This window comes from Vulpes vulpes, chromosome 2 (genome assembly GCF_048418805.1).
Source record: "Vulpes vulpes isolate BD-2025 chromosome 2, VulVul3, whole genome shotgun sequence".
NCBI lineage: Eukaryota > Metazoa > Chordata > Mammalia > Carnivora > Canidae > Vulpes > Vulpes vulpes.
The window spans coordinates 101,628,007-101,648,665 of NC_132781.1; the positions used below are offsets into that span (position 1 = coordinate 101,628,007).

The following is a 20,659-nucleotide window of genomic DNA, read 5'->3' on the forward strand; positions in this document are numbered from 1 at the left end:
TGAGGAGGGAAGGAAGAGGTGAGGGAAGGAAGGAAGAAAGCTATGAGTCAGTCTCAAGAGATTTAGAGGTAAAACCAAGTGCCATTCTGACTAATTGAGTGCAATATTACATTAAAAGAATCTCTTAAGAGCACATATTAATGTAACAGTATCAAAAAGTCAAAAGAAAAAAGTCATCTTGTTAACCCTGAAACAGTTTTCAATAAAATAATACCTGGTCCTGATGAAAAGACAAACTCTTAGTCAATGAGCAATAGAAGGAGATTCTTTAAATTGCCAAAATCATCATTAACTGTAAAACACTGGAAGCAGTTACAGTAGAAAGTGGAATTAAGATAAGAATGCTGATGAAAACACTTTTTTCCATGATTTGGGAATTCTACCGGATGTAATAAAACAGGAAACAAAAGTCTCTATAAAAGCATAACTATTGAAAAGGAGAAGTTGTTAGGGCATTAATACCAACATGAATGTTGGTCTTAAAAAATGCAAAGAATGAACCAAAATGATTGGTACTAACAATAGAATTCACCAGGGATATATATGTGGATAGAAAAATGGATATCCTTCCCTATAAAGTTGGAAAAAAGAGTTCATTGGAAATAATAACAACAACAACAAAAAAGAAAAAACAGGGGGGTGGATCTTGAAATAAAGCTGGCAAGAAAACCACAAATAAACAAAAACATGTGGACAATGGTATAATACACTGTGTTTCTGGATTGGAACATAAGATACTGTAAACATAACTATTCTATAATTAATTTCTAGGTTTAAAAAGAAAACAGCATTCAATGTCTATGAGATTTTCTTTAGAACTTAAGAAAGTGTTCCTAAAGACCATTTGTAAATTTCAGGAAAAAGGAATAATTAGAAATGAGGATTTTCTTTATTAGATAGTAAAAAGAATAATACAAAGCTATAATAATGAAAACCATATGCCTCTTATAAAAATCAACCACAGATTAATGAAATAGGTTAGCCCTAAAATTGACCCTGGTATCTATAAAAACCTGTCACAAAAAGATACACAGCAAAACCATAAGAAATAGATGGATAATGCTTAAAATTTTTCTGATGTGGAGAGAAGAAATAAGATAATCTTACTTCAGGCTGAAAACCCAAATATTTCCCAGATACATTAATGATTTCATTGTAAGAAATAAACCAAAAACAATCAAATGATATGGACTGAGTCTTCACAACCTCTGCTTGAGAAAGGATGAAACATAAGAAGTTATAAAAGGACTTAGAAAGAAGAGAGGTGCTATCTTTGGACTAGGTAAGCATTAAAACCTTCCAGAGATTAGAAAGCATCATTAGAAGTTAAAAAACCAAATGCAAACTGGATGAAAAACTTAGAACAAATGGAAAAGGCAAACGTGTATTGCACAATGGGCTCTTATAAATAATTAGGAAAAATATTAACACCCCCCCCAATGGAAAAATGGGTACAAGACATTGATTTACTTATAGAAGAACAAATGCAAATGGCAAATAAGCATATATATGATCACCCTAGAACTAAAAATACAAATTAAAATAAGTTCCTGTTTTTTATTTATCAAAATGACAAGGATAAAATATATTTAATAGTGATAAGAATGTGCTAATTTAATTATTCTCAAACACTATTGGTAAGACTGTAGAGTCAATGTTTTGAAAAGTGATTTAGCAATATAAAAAAAAATGGAAATAGTTTGCATCATTGACCCAATAAACCCACTTATGGGGACATAGCCTAAGGAAACAACTGAAAAAGAAAAATTTATGTACTGGCAAGAAATGAAATGAGACAATAAGAAAATGATTAATAAGTAATGACACATTCATAGATGGAATATTAACAGCCCCTAAAATTCATTTTTCAGAGAATAACCTTGGCAAACTGCTAGCTAATCTAACTATAGGATAAAATATTACAGAATTAGAATCTGAATACTGTAAATAATCAGCTTAACCTCACATGGCAGTTCATTAACAAGAGCATCTATGCAGAAAGCTCTAGAAAAGTCAAACGGACTGGTTGAGTGAGAACTAGGTGCTCACTCTCCAGTAGAGAGGACTCTCTCTCACTGATTTTTACCTTCAGAATCTACTTCTGTCTAAGATTAAGAATCTGAATAATGGTACTTCATCATGGTACAAAGCTTCCACAGTGATGTGGGGTAAGACTAGAGTGTCATCTCCAGATATGTCATTTTTGTTGCCGGTCACTGAAAGCTTGCTTGACATTTCCTCCAGCCATGCTCTGGACCAGACAGGCTCTTGTAAGGAGTGAAGGCTTTATTAAAAATATTAGCATATTTTGTCTCACCTCGGTAGAAACCAATCTGAGAAAATGGCTGAACAGTCAATAAATTATTTTCTAAAATTTGACTCTTTGGGAAAAATTAACATAGGTTTCACTTCAGGCTATATACTCAGATATTTTTCAGATAGATTAAGATCAATATGATCTTGAAAAACAGCCAAAAAAAAACAAACAAACAAACCAACCAAGTTGTAATTAGGGGGCCTTACATATGGTTCTCTAGGTCTCTAGGCAGGTAAGCATATATTTTGTTGTATGACTGTATCCATAGTCCTGTGGACACTCACACACAGGACACATGCTTCTAATTCAGCATGACGGTCCACCATCCCCAGCACAGAAGGCACTCTTGAGATTCCATCAGTATCACTGTGTGTATTCTCATATGCCTCTCTTAGGGTGCCCTGCTTTGATGATTGTGCATGAGTATGCAAGAGGGCTGGGAGAAAGGACATAACCAACCCCATGACTAAAACAAAACTACCTCTGAGGACTCTAGTCCAATACCTCTGCCCAACAGAGATGCCAGCAATAGGTGGCAGATATTTAGTGATCATGTCCAAGAGATAAATGATAATCTAGAGGGCATGTCTCTTCATCCCCCCACAAACAGAGTGGCTTTATTCTCCTCTGTTTTCTCCTGTGACATAACTAGAGTAGACCTGAGGAGCAGGCTGGGGGCGGGGAGGGGGGTGAAGCACCCTACCTAAATCTAGGAGTAGTATAATTTAAAAACCACATGCTCAGTTTTCAATGTTCCTGATACTAGTGCAATGTACCCAAATCAGGGAGTGGCAAAAAGCTTAAAAGCCCATGCCCTACAGAATAACCTGTAGTACAGGTGTCAGTTGGCTCTAGGGTAGAAAAGAATAAGCCAAAGAAATTGCTTGAGTGTTCAAATGGGGATGGAGGCCAGTAGTTGCCTTTTGAGGTCAAAGGGAGCCTCTGAGTCAGATTTAGGGAATGGTAAGGCATCCCCAGGGTGTGAAGGACACTCAAAAGAGGAGAAACACCTCCCCTTACAACCCTGCACCTCAGGTAGACTCAAAAGAACACAGACAGACCATAGAGCAAAGCAAGTGGCCAAATTCAGGGCAACCATGAGAAATGAAAAATGTTTCCAGAGTTGTGTGCCATGCAAGGCAGAGTAGAACTGAACTGGCCCACGAGTTCAGAACCTGAATCCAGTCTCCTCCAGACTGGCTGGCCTGGCTGAAGGGCAGATGAGATGAAAAGGCAGAACCAACAGCTTCTGGAAGGCAGGTTGCATCCCTGACTTCACAAATCCTGCCTTTGATGTGCAGAAATGAATATTCCTCCCTTCTAAGATTTCCTGTAGCCCAACTGTATTGATGAAAGTTCACAGACGGCAGTAAATGGAAATTTACCAAAAATTTAAAAATTGATTTCTTAAAAAATTACAATATCATAAGCACATTTATGATCTGTTAATATCTGATTTATGACACTAACATAAGTGCATTTCTGTTCTGCTAATAACTGATTTAGATGAGATCCTTATGCAGACTATCCTCTGAATGTTAATTACCATTAAAGTGAGAATAATATTGAGATATAATTTTCTAAAGCAAGTATTTCCAATGAGATTTATGCTTTCTTCCAAATAAAAAAAATATTGAGCTGTTTGTCCTTTCATTATTCAAAGAAAGGTGCATTTCTGGTAAACTGAAACACTGAAATTATTATCAGAACCCATAGTATAAATAAATAAATAAATATTTTACCTTCTGGCTATTTAATGTAGCAATAACCTTTACAAGCTAATATTTATCATGCACATCACACAAAATAGTCACAAACCTTATTTTGCTACTGACAACATTGATATGCTGCTGATAATATGGGATTACAAATGTTTACATCACTTTTGTAATTAAGGGGTTAGAATGACATTAGCAGAGAGTGTTTGCACTCCCCCAAAAAGAACAAAATTTTAGAGGGCAAAATCAACTTGCCTTTCTGGAATATTTGTATGCTGATAAACTCAGGGGAAGTTTGCTCTTCAAAAATACAAAATAGTCTGGGGAAATTTAATTTAAATGCAATCAGACCCTGTTGAACACATTCATCAATAATTTTCTTACTGGCTGCCCACTTTGTATGGCAATATCTTAAGTGAGACACCTTTTAAGAACATTCAGCCCTCTGCTTCAGATTATCCTGGTGAAAGAAGAAAGTCAGTGAACTAACACAAGAGCAGATTCTTCAAGATACAAGAATTAAACAGAAATTCTGAAAATTCAACACATTTTTTTACTTTTTATCTCTATAAAATAGATATACCCACGTGCATATTTATAATTTTACATAAAGGAAATATTTTTTTATTTTCCCTTTTTCTTCCTGTTTCCTTCCCCCTTTCTCCATCTGCAGCCCACATTACTCACCCCTCAAGAGAACCCTAATCATAAAGCATGTATTCTTTCATGGATTTTGTAGATCTGCACACATGCACTTATGCATACATACACATACAGAGATTTCTGTCATTGTTTTTATATAAATAAGATCATAATATAAATACCTATGCATCTTGGCTTTTTTCCTTCAATTCCTTAGCAGGAATCCCTGCACATCAGCTGGCACAGCTATAACTCATTCATTTCACTGGCTATATAATATTTCACATGGGTATCACAATGATTTATGTAAACTTTTCTCTCTTTCTAGATACTCACTGTTTCAGATTTTTGCCACTGTGAAAAATGTTAGAGTAAACATCTCTGAAGATGCCCTGGTATGCCAGGATTTTAGTTTTGCAAGATAGGTTCCCAGGGTAGGGTTATTGAGTTGAAAGGTATGTTTGGTTTTTTTTGATAGGCTGCTTTCCCAAAAGCCCTAACAATTGACATTTCCTTCAATAGTTTGTGAGAACATACTTTTTTCTGGCATCCTGTACAGTGCGGTTATCCTTCTTTTAATCTTTGCTTATGTGCCAAAAGTGAAATGATATTTTGTCATTATTTTAACTTCTATTTCCTTGCCTATTAGCCAGCTCAGGTGCCTTCCTATACTTACTGACTTTTTGGATTTGCTTGTCTTGAACTTCCTATTTTAACCTTTTGCCCTTTTTTCCCACTGGTCTGTATTTTATATTAATTTGCTTGGCCTTTTATGCATTACAAATACCATCCCTTGACTTGTCTTCTGTATTGTAAATATAGTTTTCCAAATCATGTGTCTTCTGACTTTGTTGCCATATTAAGGTCTTTATCTATTTTTAATAGCCAAATATGTCTACATTTTTATGACTTTTGGATTTTGGTGAAGACATTTATACCTCTAGATCATTCATGAAGTCCTCACATTCTCTTTCGAGAGTTTTGTTGGTTCTTCTATTTACACTTATCTTGAAAGCATCGGGAATTTATTTTTCTATGGACAGTAACAGTGGTGATCCAGTTAACAAAATTCACTTACCGCTGTGTCTCTGAGTTAAAATGGAGTCCATCTAACCTCTTAGCATCTCCAAACACCTACCACATGCAGAACAACCATGAAGAGGCAGGAGAACGTCAAAACCTCAGTCATGATCTGTATCACTCAGAAACCTATGGCTCGACTATAAAAAAAAATCACAGGTAAAAATAGTTAGATGTTATATGTTTGGTTACAGCTGCATAACAACATCCACAGACGGTAGCTTAAACAACAGAAATTGATTTCCTCCTAGTTCTGGAGACTAGAAAACCAAGATCAAGGAGTTGGCAAGGTTGGCTTCTTCTGAAGCTGCTCTCCTTGACTTGTGGATGGCTGTCTTCTCCCTGTGTCTTCCTTCTGTGTGAGTCTGTGTCCTAATCTCTTCTTATAATGACACATATTGGGTAGGGCCCATCCTTGTCACTTCACTTTAAAGACCTTTTCTCCAAATATAGTCTTATTCTGAGGTAATAGGGGTTAAGTCTTCAGCATGTGAATTTTGAGAGGACATAACTCACTTCAAATGATCTGTATAGCATGTGAGTACTATTGTTGGTGCTCCCTGAGAGGGGGATTACTGGATAGTCAGTGAGAGAGATGCTCAAGATAGTGAGAGGGCACCTGGGTGACTCAGTCAGTTAGGCATCTGCCTTCAGTTCAGGTCAAGATCTCAGGGTCTTGGGATTGAGCCCCTCATCCGTCTCCCTGCCCAGTGGAGGGCCTGTTCTCCCTCTCCCTCTGCTCCAGCCCCCTTCCCACACCCTGCTCATTCTCTTTCTCAAATAAATAAAATCTTAAAAAAAAATTTCAGTGAGTCTATTAGAATATGAGAATAAGCAAAATTATAGCTACAAACATGGTGTGTCAAGGTTCCAGTGAGGCCAGTAGACTGACCAAAGGAGATGGTTCATTTCAGGGGGAAGCGGGAGATAAATTTGTAACTGCTGTGATTGTAAGTAATCTGGATTTAGGAGAAGTTTAGCCTTAATCATAGAAGAAAAGAAAACAATGAATTTTTTGAAAAGTGAAACTTCATAATTAAAATGATAGGTAAGGAAGAAAAATCTGGTCTTTGTTTGTGAGGTGAAACATGGAGAACAGATTAAGGCTCTGCCAAAGTTATTAACTGAGCAGTTTAGCCCAGAGTGGTAGCCATGGTAGACAAGAGGAAATGATGGGTGAATATTAGACATTCAAAGCATGTATAAAAAATTGACGGAAGTTGATGATTGTCTGTTTATAGGAAATGAACAAGTGGGATAAGGCAAAGGTGATATCAATATTTTGAGCCTGGGGTAGGAGGTAGACATAATGGTGTCATGCCATGGAGCTTGTGATACCCAGAATCCTACATGGAGAAGGAAAGTGACCACCAGTTCATTGAGCCTGAGAGTTTGAGATGGAAGTACTCAATAGGGAAGAAAAAATTGGGGCAGGAGCTCTGGCGGGGTGAAAACATCAAACCTGAGCTTTGTATCAGGAAGCCATCAGCATGGAGTACACCATGGGATGTGCAAGGAACAAAGAGAGGATTGATTCAGTCCAGGAGGCAGAGGGATTATTTACTCATTCAGCAAAATTTTATTAAACAGTGACTATATGTCAAGCATATCCTTAAGTGCCAGGAATACAAAGATAAATAAGATAAGGGATCTCCCCTCAGAAATCTCATCATGAAGGTCAGGGGTAGTCAATAATGTTAAACGATGAAGGCAGCCATTGAAGGACAGATAAAGGGCCCTTGTATTTGTCAATAAAGTGATCACCCTTGACTCTCTAGAGGCAGCTTCAATAGTTTGGTTGATAGAAATGAGATTGAATGGGGAACATTTGATGAGACAGTGGAGACAAGAGCAAGATTCTCTTTATTGCCAGAATCAGTTTTGTTTTCCACTCTCCTGGCCCTTATTCAGATTCTTTGCCTTCAGCTTAATTAACTTCTATTACAACCGTGATATGCTGATATTGTAATTTAGACTTTAACATTAAAGTCAAGGTAAAATCTAGTCAGAGGTCAGTTTCATGCTCCTAAAACCATAAAAACTTCATATTATATGTGTATGTTTCTTGCTATTCAGTTTCAAATGAATAATATAAGTGGGTATAAGCAATACATTTTAAAATGATAAGACTTTGCAAGAGCCATAGAAGCTGTTTAATAATCAGCACTGAGAGAGATGATTAGGGAAGGAGAAAGAAAAAAATAAAAGACCAGTATTTGCGGTAATGGCAAGAATCCAGCTTTTACCATCTTTCCTTGTGCTTTTGACAATCTTGGACAGGATTCAACATGGCTCAGATACTTGAATTCCCTCCACCTCCTCTATTCCCATGGAGAGGAACAGAGAGAGGGAACAGAAGACGAATCGCCAGAGATTGGTTGGAAAAGTGCTTCTACTCTACTTGTCTATTACTAATCTCTATTAATATGGTCTCGTTAACAAAGATCTCATTTTCTTTTGTCTTATTCGAAAAAAAGATTGTATGATTGTTGTGGTTTTCTCTGATTAGCATTGTTCCGTGTATTACACCTCTATAAAATACGTCTAGCTAGCTGATCTATCTTTGTCATCTAGCAATTTCCTATAGATTTTGAAATGAATGAACTGGATTCTGTGAGAATGTGAATACTGTTGTGATAAGTATGTTCACCTAGTGGACTGGCCATAAGATCAGAAAGTTGGACATCTGTGAGTCTCTATCCTGGCTGAAACTGATTTGCACTACCAGTCATGGTTGTTTACACATAGTATAAATATTCACTAATTTCATTCTATTTGACTTCATTTGGTTAGTATGCTTTGGAGAAATTCAGTTTCTCTGTGTATTTCTACATCTAAGCTAGGAATCATTCTTTCCCCTTTATTATACAAAATAATGATCTATTACTGCCTTTAAAGTCCAGCTAACAAATGTATGCTCAGATATAACTTGAATGTAAGTCATTCTCCAATAAGCACCCATACCTTGCTCCCACCCTGATCCTGATGTATCCATAAAACAGGCATTTCTGCACAAATGTAGTCAGGGGATGCCGTGGTCAAGAATCATGAAAAACAGACAAGAATACTTCATGAGAGGCTCATTAGCTCTGTAAATGTAAAGCCACTTGTGACAAACACTAACAACCAAGTATATAGAGCCTCAGAAGCTTTAATGACATTGCTACAGGTATAAGAACTTGGCTATATTGACAAAAAAGACCAGAAAAAGATGACAAACTTTATTCTTTCTTGGTGAAGGTTTTTCAAGTCAAGTCTGACGATTCTAATAGTTTGAGGTTCTACATTTCGAAGGAAGGCAAGCCTGCAAATGAGTAGTGTTCTTGTTTGAGGGTAACATAGGAGATGGCCTTTGAGTAGAGATTTTGCAGGGCCTGGAAGGATGGGTCATTGTATAAGGCTGGTGGTTGGGGGAATCACAGCAAAATTCTGTGAGCATATTACCCTTTTTAAAGTTCTTATTTAAATTCCAGTTAGTTTAATATACAGTGTAGTAAAAGTTTCAAGTGTACAATATAGTGATTCAACACTTCCTACAACACCTGGTGCTCGTCACAAGTGCACTCCTTAATCCTCATCACCTATTTCACCCATTCCCCCACCCACCTCTCCTCTGATAACCATGAGTTTGTTCTCTATAGTTAAGAATATATTTCTTGGTTTGTCTCTTTTTTCCCCCTTATGCTTGTTTGTTCTTTTTCTTAAATTCCTATTCCACATATGAGTGGAATCATATGATTTTTTTTAATCATATGATTTTTGCTTTCTCCAATGGACTTACTTTGCTTAGCATAATACTCTCTACCTTCATCATTGCAAATGGCAAGATTTCATTCTTTTTTTGTTTGTTTTTTATTTCATTCTTTTTTATGGCTAATATTCCTATATACATACACACACACCACATCTTTTTTATCCATTCATCTATTGATGGACTCTTGGCTGTTTGAATAACTTATGCAATTGTAGATAATGCTGCTGTAAACATCCGGGTACATGTGTCCCTTTGATTTAGTGTTTTTGTATCCTTTGGGTAAATACCCAGTAGTGCAATTGCTAGATCATAGGGTAGTTCTATTTTTGACTTTTTGAGGAAACTCTGTACTGTTTTCCAAAGTGGCTGCACCAGTTTGCATTTCCACTAACAGTGTATGGGGGTTCCCCTTTTTCCCCATCCTTGCCAGCACCTGTTTTTTCTTGTGTTGTTGGTTTTAGCCATTCTGACAGGTGTGAGGGGATAGCTCATTGTAGTTTTGATTTGTATTTCCCTCAAGGTGAGTGATGTTGAGTATCTATTTTATGTATTTGTTGGCTATATGTATGTCTTCTTGGGAAAAATGTCTATTCATGTCTTCTGCCCATTTTTTAATTGAGTTATCCATTTTTGAAGTATTGAATTTTATAAGTTCTTTATATAGTTTGCATACTATATCCTTATCCATTATGTCATTTGCAAATATCTTCTCTCATTCTGTAGGTTGACTTTTAGTTTTGTTGGTTGTTTCCTATGCAGGAACTTTTTATTTTGGTGTAGTCCCAATAGTTCATTCTTGCTTTTGTTTCCCTTAGCTCAGGAGACATATCTAGAAAGCAGTTGCTACAGCCAATGTCAAAGAAGTTACTGCCTATGTTCTTCTCTAGGATGTTAATGGTTTCCCATCTCATGTTTGGGTCTTAATCCATTTTGAATATATTTTTGTGTATAGTGTAAGAAAGTTGTCCAGTTTCATACTTCTGCATGTTGCTGTCCAGTTTTCCCAACACCATTTGTTGACCAAACAGTCTTTTTTCCATTGGATATTCTTTCCTGCTTTGTCAAAGATCAATTGACTGTATAGTTGTGGATCCAATTCTGTGTTCTCTATTCTGTTCCATTGATCTATGTGTTTGTTTTTGTGCCCATACCATACTGTTTTGATCACAACATTGTGATCAGGGTTGTAATGTAACATGAAGTCCAGAATTGTGATACCTCCAGCTTTACTTTCTTTTTCAAGATTGCTTTGACCATTCAGGGTCTTTTGTGGTTCCATACAAATTTTAGTATTGTTTGTGAAAAAGTATTGGTATTTTGATACGGATTGCATTAAATGTATAGTTTGTTTTGGGTAGTATAGACATTTTAACAGTATTTGTTCTTCATCCATGAGCATGGAATGTTTTTCCATTTGTGTAATCTTCAGTTTCTTTCAACAGTGTTTTACAGTTTTCAGAGTACATGTCTTTTGCCTCTTAGGTTAGGTTTCTTCCTAGATATCTTACTGGTTTGGGTCCAGTTGTAAATGGGACTGATTCCTATTAGTTTCTCTTTCTGCTGCTTCATTACTGGTGTAGAGAAATGCAACCAATATCTGTACATTGATTCTGTATCCCGTGACTACTGAATTCATATTTCAGTTCTAGCAGTTTTTTGGTGAAGTCTTTCAGGTTTTCTATATAGAGTATCATGTCACGTGCAAATGGTGAACGGTTTACTGCTTTCTTGCCAATTTGGATGTCTTTCATTTCTTTTTGTTGTCTGATTACTGAGGATAGAGTTTCCAGTGCTATAGTGAATGAAAGTGGTGAGAGTGGACATCCCTGTCTTATTCCTGAGTGTAGAGGAAAAGCTCTGGGTTTTTCCCCATTGAGGATGATATTAGCTGTGGGTTTTTCATTTAAGGCCTTTATTATGTTGAGGTATGTTTCCTCTAAACCTACTTTGTTGTAGGTTTTTATCAAGAATACATGTACTTTGTCAAATGCTCTTTATCTATTGAAATTATCATATGGTGATCCTTTCTTTTATTAATGTGATATATCATGTTGATTGATTTGTGAATATTGGACCACTCTTGCAACCCAGGAATAAATCCCTGGGTTGATCATGGTGAATGATTTCCTTACTGTATTGTTGGATTTAGTTTGCTAATATTTTGTTGGTTATTTTTGTATCCATCTTTATCAGAGATACTTGCCTGTAGTTATTTTTACTCATGGTATCTTTATTTGGCTTTGGTATCAGGGTAATGCTGGCCTCATAGAATGAATATGGAAGTTTTCCTTCCTTTTCTGTGTTTTGGAATAGTTTGAGAAAAATAGGTATTAACTCTTCCTTAAATGTTGGCATAAAACCCCTTTTTAAGGATTTTCTAGCACTTTCAACTCGTCTCCCTATCATCCTCTGAACTTCTGTACGCTATTCCACATTACCAAACTATACATTTTTTTCTTCCCCTTCTTTCCTTTCCCTTATCTCTCAAAGCCCCACACTACCAGACAAGCAGAAGGAACATGTAGTGAGGAATATGATAAGGGGTGGTTGGGGGAACAAAGAACTTTCCTCTTTCTCCAAGCTTAAGCCCCAGTTGTATGTATATAATTTCTTATTTACCTCCAAAGGAAAGCACTGCTTGATAATAGTCTTTGTAATTGAATACTTGTTTATGATCACCTTTCTTATAGGTATCTCTAAAGAAGAAGAGCCAAAAATATTGAGACCCCCAAGACGGCCCCGGAAACCCAAAACACTAAATAACCCTGAGGACTCCACATACTATTATCTGCTACATGTAAGTGGCTCACTCTTCCTATCAGATGAGAGCCATAGCAACTGCTAACACTCCTCTTCCTCTAGGTCCCAGCCTCTCCCTGCCCTCTAGCAGTCTTCTCTGCTGGTCCATTAATTGAGCTGAGGTGCAAATACCAAACCAGAAAGAGAAGTGCATCATAAAAGGAGCTCTTCAGAGGGACCTTAGGTCAAAGGTCAAGTTTTAGGAAAAGAAGAAGAAAGGGAAAGAGGAAGGAGACATTTACTTGAGCAGCTTTCAAATTCCAGGCTTAGACTGAGGGGCTTCACATATAGGTGACATCTCATCTTGTGAATAGCCCTTAAGATGGTGTCCTCATCTCACTGGTCAGAACTCAGACCCAGATAGGCACTGCAGAGCTGCCGGGGTCGTTAGCTGCACTCAAGTCTTCTGACTGACCACTCCTGCTTACTCCCTGTGTGCAACAGGAGGGCTCCCTGGCACCAGCCCTGCCCACCTGCCCTTCCTCTCCTGTTCCTGCTATCTGTGAGTGTCACCATCAACCACTGATGACCCAGACCAAGAACCAGGGGGGCTTCCTGGATCTTGCCCTCTCTCATTCCTGACATCTACTCTGTCACCTACAGTGTGGCTTTTCCTGGCCAGGACTCACTCCAATTCATGCCCTGCCTCTGACCCCATGGGCAACACTCTACTTCAGACCATCATCATTCCTCACCCTGAATATTTCAGGCTTCTGATCTCAGCTGCTCCAGACCCTACCAGAATGTTTCTTTAAACTGTCTTGTGAGTGTGTTTCTCCCTTACTGATCCCTCTAATAGTCCAGTACTTCCTTCCACATAAAGTCCAGATGCTGCAGAGGCCTTCCTCACTGGACCCCAGACTACTCTTGGGACCCCCTCTCAAGGCCCCCATGCCTACTAACTTTTAAGCTTACTGCTTAAAACCCTGCCAGCCAGTGCCTACTTGGCATGCTCCTGAGTCCTTTGTACCTGCTGGTCCTTCCTTCTGCAACACTTATCCATCCACTCTTCTACTCCCACTGCCACAGGGAAGGAGCAGTGATTCTCTATGCCCCCATTTCACCCAGAGAATGCTTCCCATCCATTGAAATTACATTTCCCAGCTTCTGGACAGAAAATGGAGCTCCCACTTGACTTCCAAGTCAGTCTTCTAGCCCTGCTTTCTCTCTGGGGATGTTTTTTTCCAGTGTCTTTGGAAGGCTCCTATCCTCCTTGGTGTTGCCTAGCATTCAATCTTAGGCTCTCTTCTCCTCTCATTACTTTTGGACAATCTCATGACCTCAGTTACTACCAATTTTTGAATCTTCATCTCTGTTTAGACCTCTCCAAAGCTCCAGACTCAGAACTCAAACTGGCTAGTGTTTATTTTACATACTCTCCATGGATGTACATGGGCATACACACACACACACACACACACACACACACACAGCTTTATTATGTCACATTCCATACAATTCACACACCTAAAATATACAATAGTCTTCATTATATTCAGAGTTGTATAGCCATCCCCATAATCAATTTTAGAACATTTTCCTCACCCCAAAAAGAAACTCCACACCCAGTCATTCTCCATCCCCTCCCTCCAGCCCGAGGCAACCACTAATCTATTTTCTATTTGCCTATTCTTTTTGAAAAAATATTTTATATATTTATTCATGAGAGACACAGAGAGAGAGACAGAGAGGCAGAGACACAGACAGAGGGAGAAGCAGGCTCCCTGCAGGAAGCTCGATATGGGACTTGATCACAAGACCCTGGGATCACGCCTTGAGCCAAAGGCAGACGCTCAAACACTGACTACTCAGGCGTCCCTCTATTTGCTTATTCCAAACATTTCATATAAATAGAAATGTGTGATATATGGTCTTTGTGAATGAATGACTGGCTATTTTTATAAACCAATGATCAGAATATTATCCTCACTCTTCCCTCTTTCTTATCTTCCATATCCAAAATCCTACCACTTAAATATCTCCTGAATTTCTGTTTCTCTCCACCTCCTCTGCCCACAGCCTCCTCCTGGCCAGCATTTCCAGGTGATATCTCTGCATCTATCCCTCCTCTTACTGCTCTCTTGTTTTGCTCCCCTTCCTATTAATGCATCTTTCACATGGTAGCTAGAATAATGTTTCTAAAATTAGCATCTAGTCATGCTACCCCTCTGATGGAAAGCCTTGTAATTACTTCCTAGTGGCCTATGATAGAAGGACTGGCCAACATCAGGGCCTTGCTTACCTTTCCAGCCTCAGCTCCTGACATTTATTTACTCCAGCCATTCACTCTCATTGGCCTGTACCTGTTCTTCACATTGTCTGTAGGCATTTGTCCCTGGACATGCTCTGTCCTCAGCCTACAACCCACTTCCTTTTTCTATTCTCACCTCATGGGGACAAAATACCCCCAGCCTAGATGTCATTTTCTTCAAGAAGCCCTCCTGATACTCCCAAATCCCAAAGGAGCTCTTCCTGTGTCCTCCCTAGGTGGTCCATACTTCATGTCACCAAGCTGTATACTGACAAAGAGTGACCAAGGTGGTTTCCGTGAGGTCAAGGAGTTTGCCTGTTGCATTTAGCCTAGCACATAATAGGCATACAGTAAATATTTGTGGTACAAATGAGTGCAGTGAATGTGAGCAAAATACAATTAGAAGCAAATCAAGGAAGCAAAAATTCCAGATAGCTGCATTTGACTATTACTTTATAAAAATCTTGATAACAGACTTTTTTCTACACTGCCCACCCCAAAAGGAAGCAACTAGCCTGACATTTGTTCATGTAGTTAAATAGAAAGAAGAGCAGAGAACAAGATTAGAAATTACCAGACATTCCCTATTAACCCTGAAATAAGTGGTAAATGATGCTCAGTGACCTTTATTAACTGTAGCTGAAATGACAATTGACCATGAGGGCTTCACCAACAGATGCCATTCTCGATATGAGAATTTATAAGAGCTTGAAATTAGGTGCAGTGCCTGTTACTGACAACCACCTTCTCAGAATCCTGCAGCAGATTCTGAGCCTCACAAATGAGTCCCTGCCCTCAAAAAGTTGGCTTTGACTTTGCCTTTGTCCTCTTCTTTTCTAAATGAATGTAAAGGGTTTAATACCTTTTAATTTTAATGACTGGAATCTTTTTTATAACCCTATGTCTTGAAATCTGTGGCTTCAATGAAAAATAAAGCACAGAAAACCAGAATATTAGTATAAGTGACAACACACCATGTGTTCATATTTATCTGGCCCATACCCAAATTTGGGGCTTAACACATAGTGGAACCTATAGCTATGATGGGACTCACATCCTTTAGCCAGGAAAACACTTTCTGGAATGTTAGCTGGCTTTAACCAGGCAAGGGGATACAGACAGGGTGGCAGCCATTTCTACTACTGCTTTGACCTCCTGCCTGTACAGGTACATCAAATGCAACCAAGAGGCCAAAGAATAGTACCAAGACTGTAACCATAGAGTGCTAAAGATAACCCCACAAATCCTCCATAAAACCAGTAGACAGATAAATCTAGACAGATACATCACATCTGATCCTGTTATCATCTTGATTAATGCTGTTTTATGCAAAGCCCAGGCCTACAGACATCTTCTTTTCAATATTAAAATAAACATGCAATGGAAAACTCTGCCCATTTTGTTTGCTTTCTGAAGTGTACCTAAGGTGGTGGTGACTTCAAGATTCAAACCAGAACAGTGATCCTGATGACTTTATTAGATATACCAAGGACCAGAATGTCTCTAGAAGGTTTGCAATTGCTTCTCTAGAACAAACTGCCTTTTTTATTTGCATTTTTACTTTCCTGTGGGTAGGATGACCGATGACAGCAGAAAAAACAACAAAACTAAAAAATCTCAACTTCATTTTGCTGCTGAAAGCATTATTATGATTTAGCTATGGAAAACTCTGATTCCAGCTATCATTTGGGAATACAACAACACAATCCTGTGCTTCAGACTCATTAAAGTATCTGTCCTTACATCAAATTTTCAGGCAAATAGAGTGACCTCTGAAAGCTCTCCTTTTGGCCATCTTGCACCGCTTACTGATTGAAAGCACCATGGTCTATTTCTTCCAGAGGAGGGAATGGAATGTAGGAAGTGATTGTGCCATCTGTAACTCTCAAGAGTTTTGAAGAGTTGTATTCTTTGTTATCTGTGGCATGGCCAACTGCATCCAGAAAAGAGAAGACTAAAATATAAACCAAGCACCTCATTTCTGTTGAGCAAAATTAAGCAAAGATTTGGATACAGTTTATAAAAAAGAAAGTTACGTCATTGGAAGCCCCCCAAAACTGCCATGCCTCTCCCCCTCCCCATATAAGAAACAACCAAACCACATAGAGATACCCACAGACACAGGGAATGCTGCTGTAGGGAATAAGGTAATGCAACAAGTGAGGATTTATATATTATAAACCACTTCCGGTAAGCATTTGAATTGAAAGAGGAACACGAATTCATGATTCACACACAATAAAAGATCTATGTTTCAAAAAACCCCACCTTCTGTAATTTTAAATGATTTTGATGAAACTCTCTCTAAAATATACTGCAGATTGTAAACCTTTCCTTGATGACCCAAGACCACTGTACTGAGCAAAAATAATTATATTTATTTAGATTTTTAAAAAATTTTATTTATTCATTCATGAGAGAAATACAGAGAGAGAGGCAGAGACATAGGCAGAAGAAGAAGCAGGCTCCCTGCGGGGAGCCTGATGTGAGACTCAATCCCAGGACCCCAGGATCAAGACTTGAGCCAAAGGCAGACACTCAACCCCTGAGCCACCCAGGCACCCCATATTTGTGAGGTAGCACCCATCCCTGTATTCACCTGGCCCTGCTTCATGGTCTTCAGAGCACTTGTAAATATATGTGTTCTCCTCTCCTGTCTGCCTCTCCCCTCCAGTCTACGAGCTCTGTGAAGGCAGGGACCTGCTCACCAGTGACACCCCATGGCTGCAGTTACAGTCCTCCCTCCTGGGCCTGCAGAGCCCTGGGGGTGATGTCCCTGCACCTCCTGACACAAACAGCTGTGCGCCCAACTGCATTACCTGTTCCCGTAGTTCTTGTTTCTCCTTGGATGTCACTTCTCTAGGTGATCATTCTGGCTGCCTTAAATCAATACCAGCTCTCTTCTATGATTGGATGCTCTTAGTCTCTTACATCTAGGAAACATTGCTATTTTTTAAAGATTTATTTGTTTTTTAGAGAGAATGACCACAAGCAGGGAGAGGGGCAGAAGGAGAGGGGGAGAGAAATAGAGAGAAGCAGACGCCCCGCGAGCGAGGAGCCCCGCACGGGGCTCCATCTCTGGACCCTGAGATCATCCCTAGGCTGAAATCAAGGATCAGATGCTTAACCAACTGGGCCGCCCAAACGCCCCTGAAATGTTGCTATTTTCATGTCCAGAATCAGAGTGAGCTGAGCCTAAGAAGCGAGCCCGAGAAGCCCAAGAAGGACCTGAGCTGAGCACGCACACCCTATTGTTTTGGCGTGTGGTGCCCGCTCTGCTACTCAGATCTGTGCAGCCATCAGCAAGGTTACTCAGGACCAACAGTTTGCTCAAAAAATGAGTAACAAAACACAATCACTTCAAAGGTCCTGCCAGTTTTATTATTTTCTCCAGTGTCTTCCCTAAACTAATAGGTAGGTAGGAAGGGTGGGTAGTTTGGCTACTGGGATATGGGGTTGTTGTTTTTCTCTTCTGCATTTTGACTGCCTCCTCCATCCTTGTGAAGCCCTATAAGTAAGTAGTTAGTGTTAGTGTATTTCCAAAAGGAATGTAAGATTGTGTCTGCCATAATGTACCAGATACGAATTTTAAAGTTCTGGGGAGAGGTTGTAGTGTAACTGACTGAGGAACAGATTCTTCAGAGTTCTCTGAGCAAAGATGTCCACCTTCCAAAGGCCTCCTCAAGAAATACCCACCCCAGAACATCTCTTTATTCCTATGCCATCTTTATCTCCTTTTCTCTCTCTCTTCTAGTTCTACAAGAAACTGCCATTGGACATTTGCTTCTTTCTTTTCATTTCAAGTTTCAAACTAGTAATTTATCATTTCAAAACTATCATTGAAAAGATTTTTTTAAATCCATGTCGTTAATAGAAAGTCCCAGGTGATAAAATTAGTATTAAATCCTTTCCCTGAAAGGACAATATGCTTCCTTCTTCACGATGAAAAATGCAGTTTCATGTTTCCCTCTGGCCCCAGCTGCCAGGTCACTAAGGGACCAATGTAAGGTTCCATCCTAACACTTTTGCCAACTTTCTTCCTCATTTACAACCTCCACTTTATTACCTTGCTTGTATAATTGCTTCCATTATAAACCGCCTTGAATGATTTTTGGAAAAACGTATTTTTGAGTGATGTTTCACTAGAATATTCTACTGCAGGCAAGACTGAAATAAGCATAAGCCTGGACAGTATTTCCTCTTCCTCTTTCCTCTTCCTGAGATTCTTATAACTGAGAACCAAATTAAATACACAGTCTCTCAGATGGAAATGCTGATCCCAAATAAAAAGGGGTCCCTTGCCAGCTTCAGAATTCAAAGACAAAACATTTGATTCATGGTGGTGGAAAGGGAATCTCTGTCATTCAACATATTGCCATCATTTAAGCATAGCTTTGGATTATAGAAATTTGTTGTCAAGAACAAGAGACATTTTTTTCAGACAGTGGAACAAGGAGGCAGGACCTCTGTCTTATTAAAAGAACAACAACCACAACTAACACCAACTGAGTTGCGGAAATCTTTCACTAGACTGCTAGGGCCCATTGTACCTATGGCGGTAATATAATTATTTGTGAGCACTTTCTGGCCCAGGGCATTGGATCAAGAATGTAATAGGAATAAGAAGGAGGACAGGAATGTAATTGGTGTCCTGCTCCTTACATGGTTAGCTCTTGAATGGTCCACTCCCAGACTTGATGCATTTAAGCATTCCCAATCTTCATCCTCCTTCACCCACTAAAATACCAACCAGTAAGAAGAGATGAAACCATGAACTATTTGACTCATCCACCATTTTAGTGTATTACAAATGATAGATCATGAGGGAGAAAAATGATTTAGGGTGCCTAAAAATACCGGGGACCACCCTCAATACTTACAAACCATTATTAGTTGCCATTTTTATTGTCTTGCACTTTTATGGTGCAACTTGTAGCATTAGAGTTCCCACAATTACAAAATCTTCAGCCTGTTCACGGTGAGTGTACTATTTGTTCTCTCAGCCTAAAAGACAGATATATGCTCTTACAACATGTAAATAGGTGAGTTCAAATACCTTAAGCCAGAACACAGTGAAACACATTACTAGTGTTACAATACAAAAGGTGATATTTCTTTGTATGTAAGGTAAAATGACGTACCATTTCATTAGTGTTCAGATTGATGTATTGATTAAAATTGTATCTAATTAAATCCAGACTTATATATTCTAATTTGTGCCTTAATACATAAAGTTCTTAACTGGAAAAAAAATTTGCAAATGAACACATATATCATCTATTCTGTTGCTTTTATGCCGTAAATGGGCTCCTATAAGTTAGCGAAGTCACACTTCTACTCTTCTGTGGACTGTTAACATCTGCCTTCACCCATCTGCTTTGCCAGCAGACAAAGATGACATATACACAAGACATTAAAGCAGCCTAAGCAACTTACCTAACTCACAGCTGCATTTGTAATAGAGAAATGGGTTTTCTAGGAATTCTGACATGTTTTTTCCCATTTGTAAGCAGATGGACCTTAGGTAATTTTGTGTTCACTGGTCACTGTGTGGCAAACTCTTTTTTTGACATGGAATGCAAAGATTAATTACAGTCCAGGCCCAGTAAAAAGCATTCACAAATTTATAATTAGTAAATTTTGAGTGAATTATATTTCATTATATTTTAAAAACATTATATCCACTTGCTTATGTCTAAGTTGACTTTATAGGAACAAATGTATTTATATATTAAGATTATAGTAAATACATCAATAATATTAATGATTACATTATATTGATCATATATTAATTTTTAAATTTTTCCATTCCCTTTAGAAATCAATCCAAGAAGAAAAACGAAGACCAAGAAAAGATAGGTAAATTATTATTTCTAAATTTCAATGACATCTTATCAAAACAAAATAAAAATCCATATGTTCAAATTACAACTGAAAATCACCTATATTTTTAAAATCACCTATTTTATGTGAATAGATTTGGAAAGTAGTATCCTCTCAATACATTTATATTATAAATATGTGGTTTATATGTAATTTAGAAGATCATCTTACCTATTAGAAACATATTGAATTAGCATAGTGCAAAGCATACATTA

At 38.2% G+C, this 20,659-nt stretch overlaps 1 protein-coding gene and 1 pseudogene across 5 annotated transcripts in view; both read left to right on the plus strand.

The window, feature by feature from the left end:
- The window catches only part of MYO3A (myosin IIIA), a 372,796-nt gene that overhangs the window by 342,654 nt on the left and 9,483 nt on the right, over nt 1-20,659 (plus strand). For 4 of the 5 annotated variants that reach the window (XM_072742032.1, XM_026013647.2, XM_072742041.1 and 1 more), the window contains 2 exons: nt 12,202-12,308; nt 20,380-20,420. In XM_072742032.1, coding sequence (XP_072598133.1) covers nt 12,202-12,308; nt 20,380-20,420 — 148 coding nt within the window. The remainder of the gene's footprint in view (nt 1-12,201; nt 12,309-20,379; nt 20,421-20,659) is intronic. The other variant, XM_072742058.1, reaches the window with a different exon arrangement.
- On the plus strand, nt 15,219-16,459 carry LOC112931133 (protein ARV1 pseudogene; annotated as a pseudogene).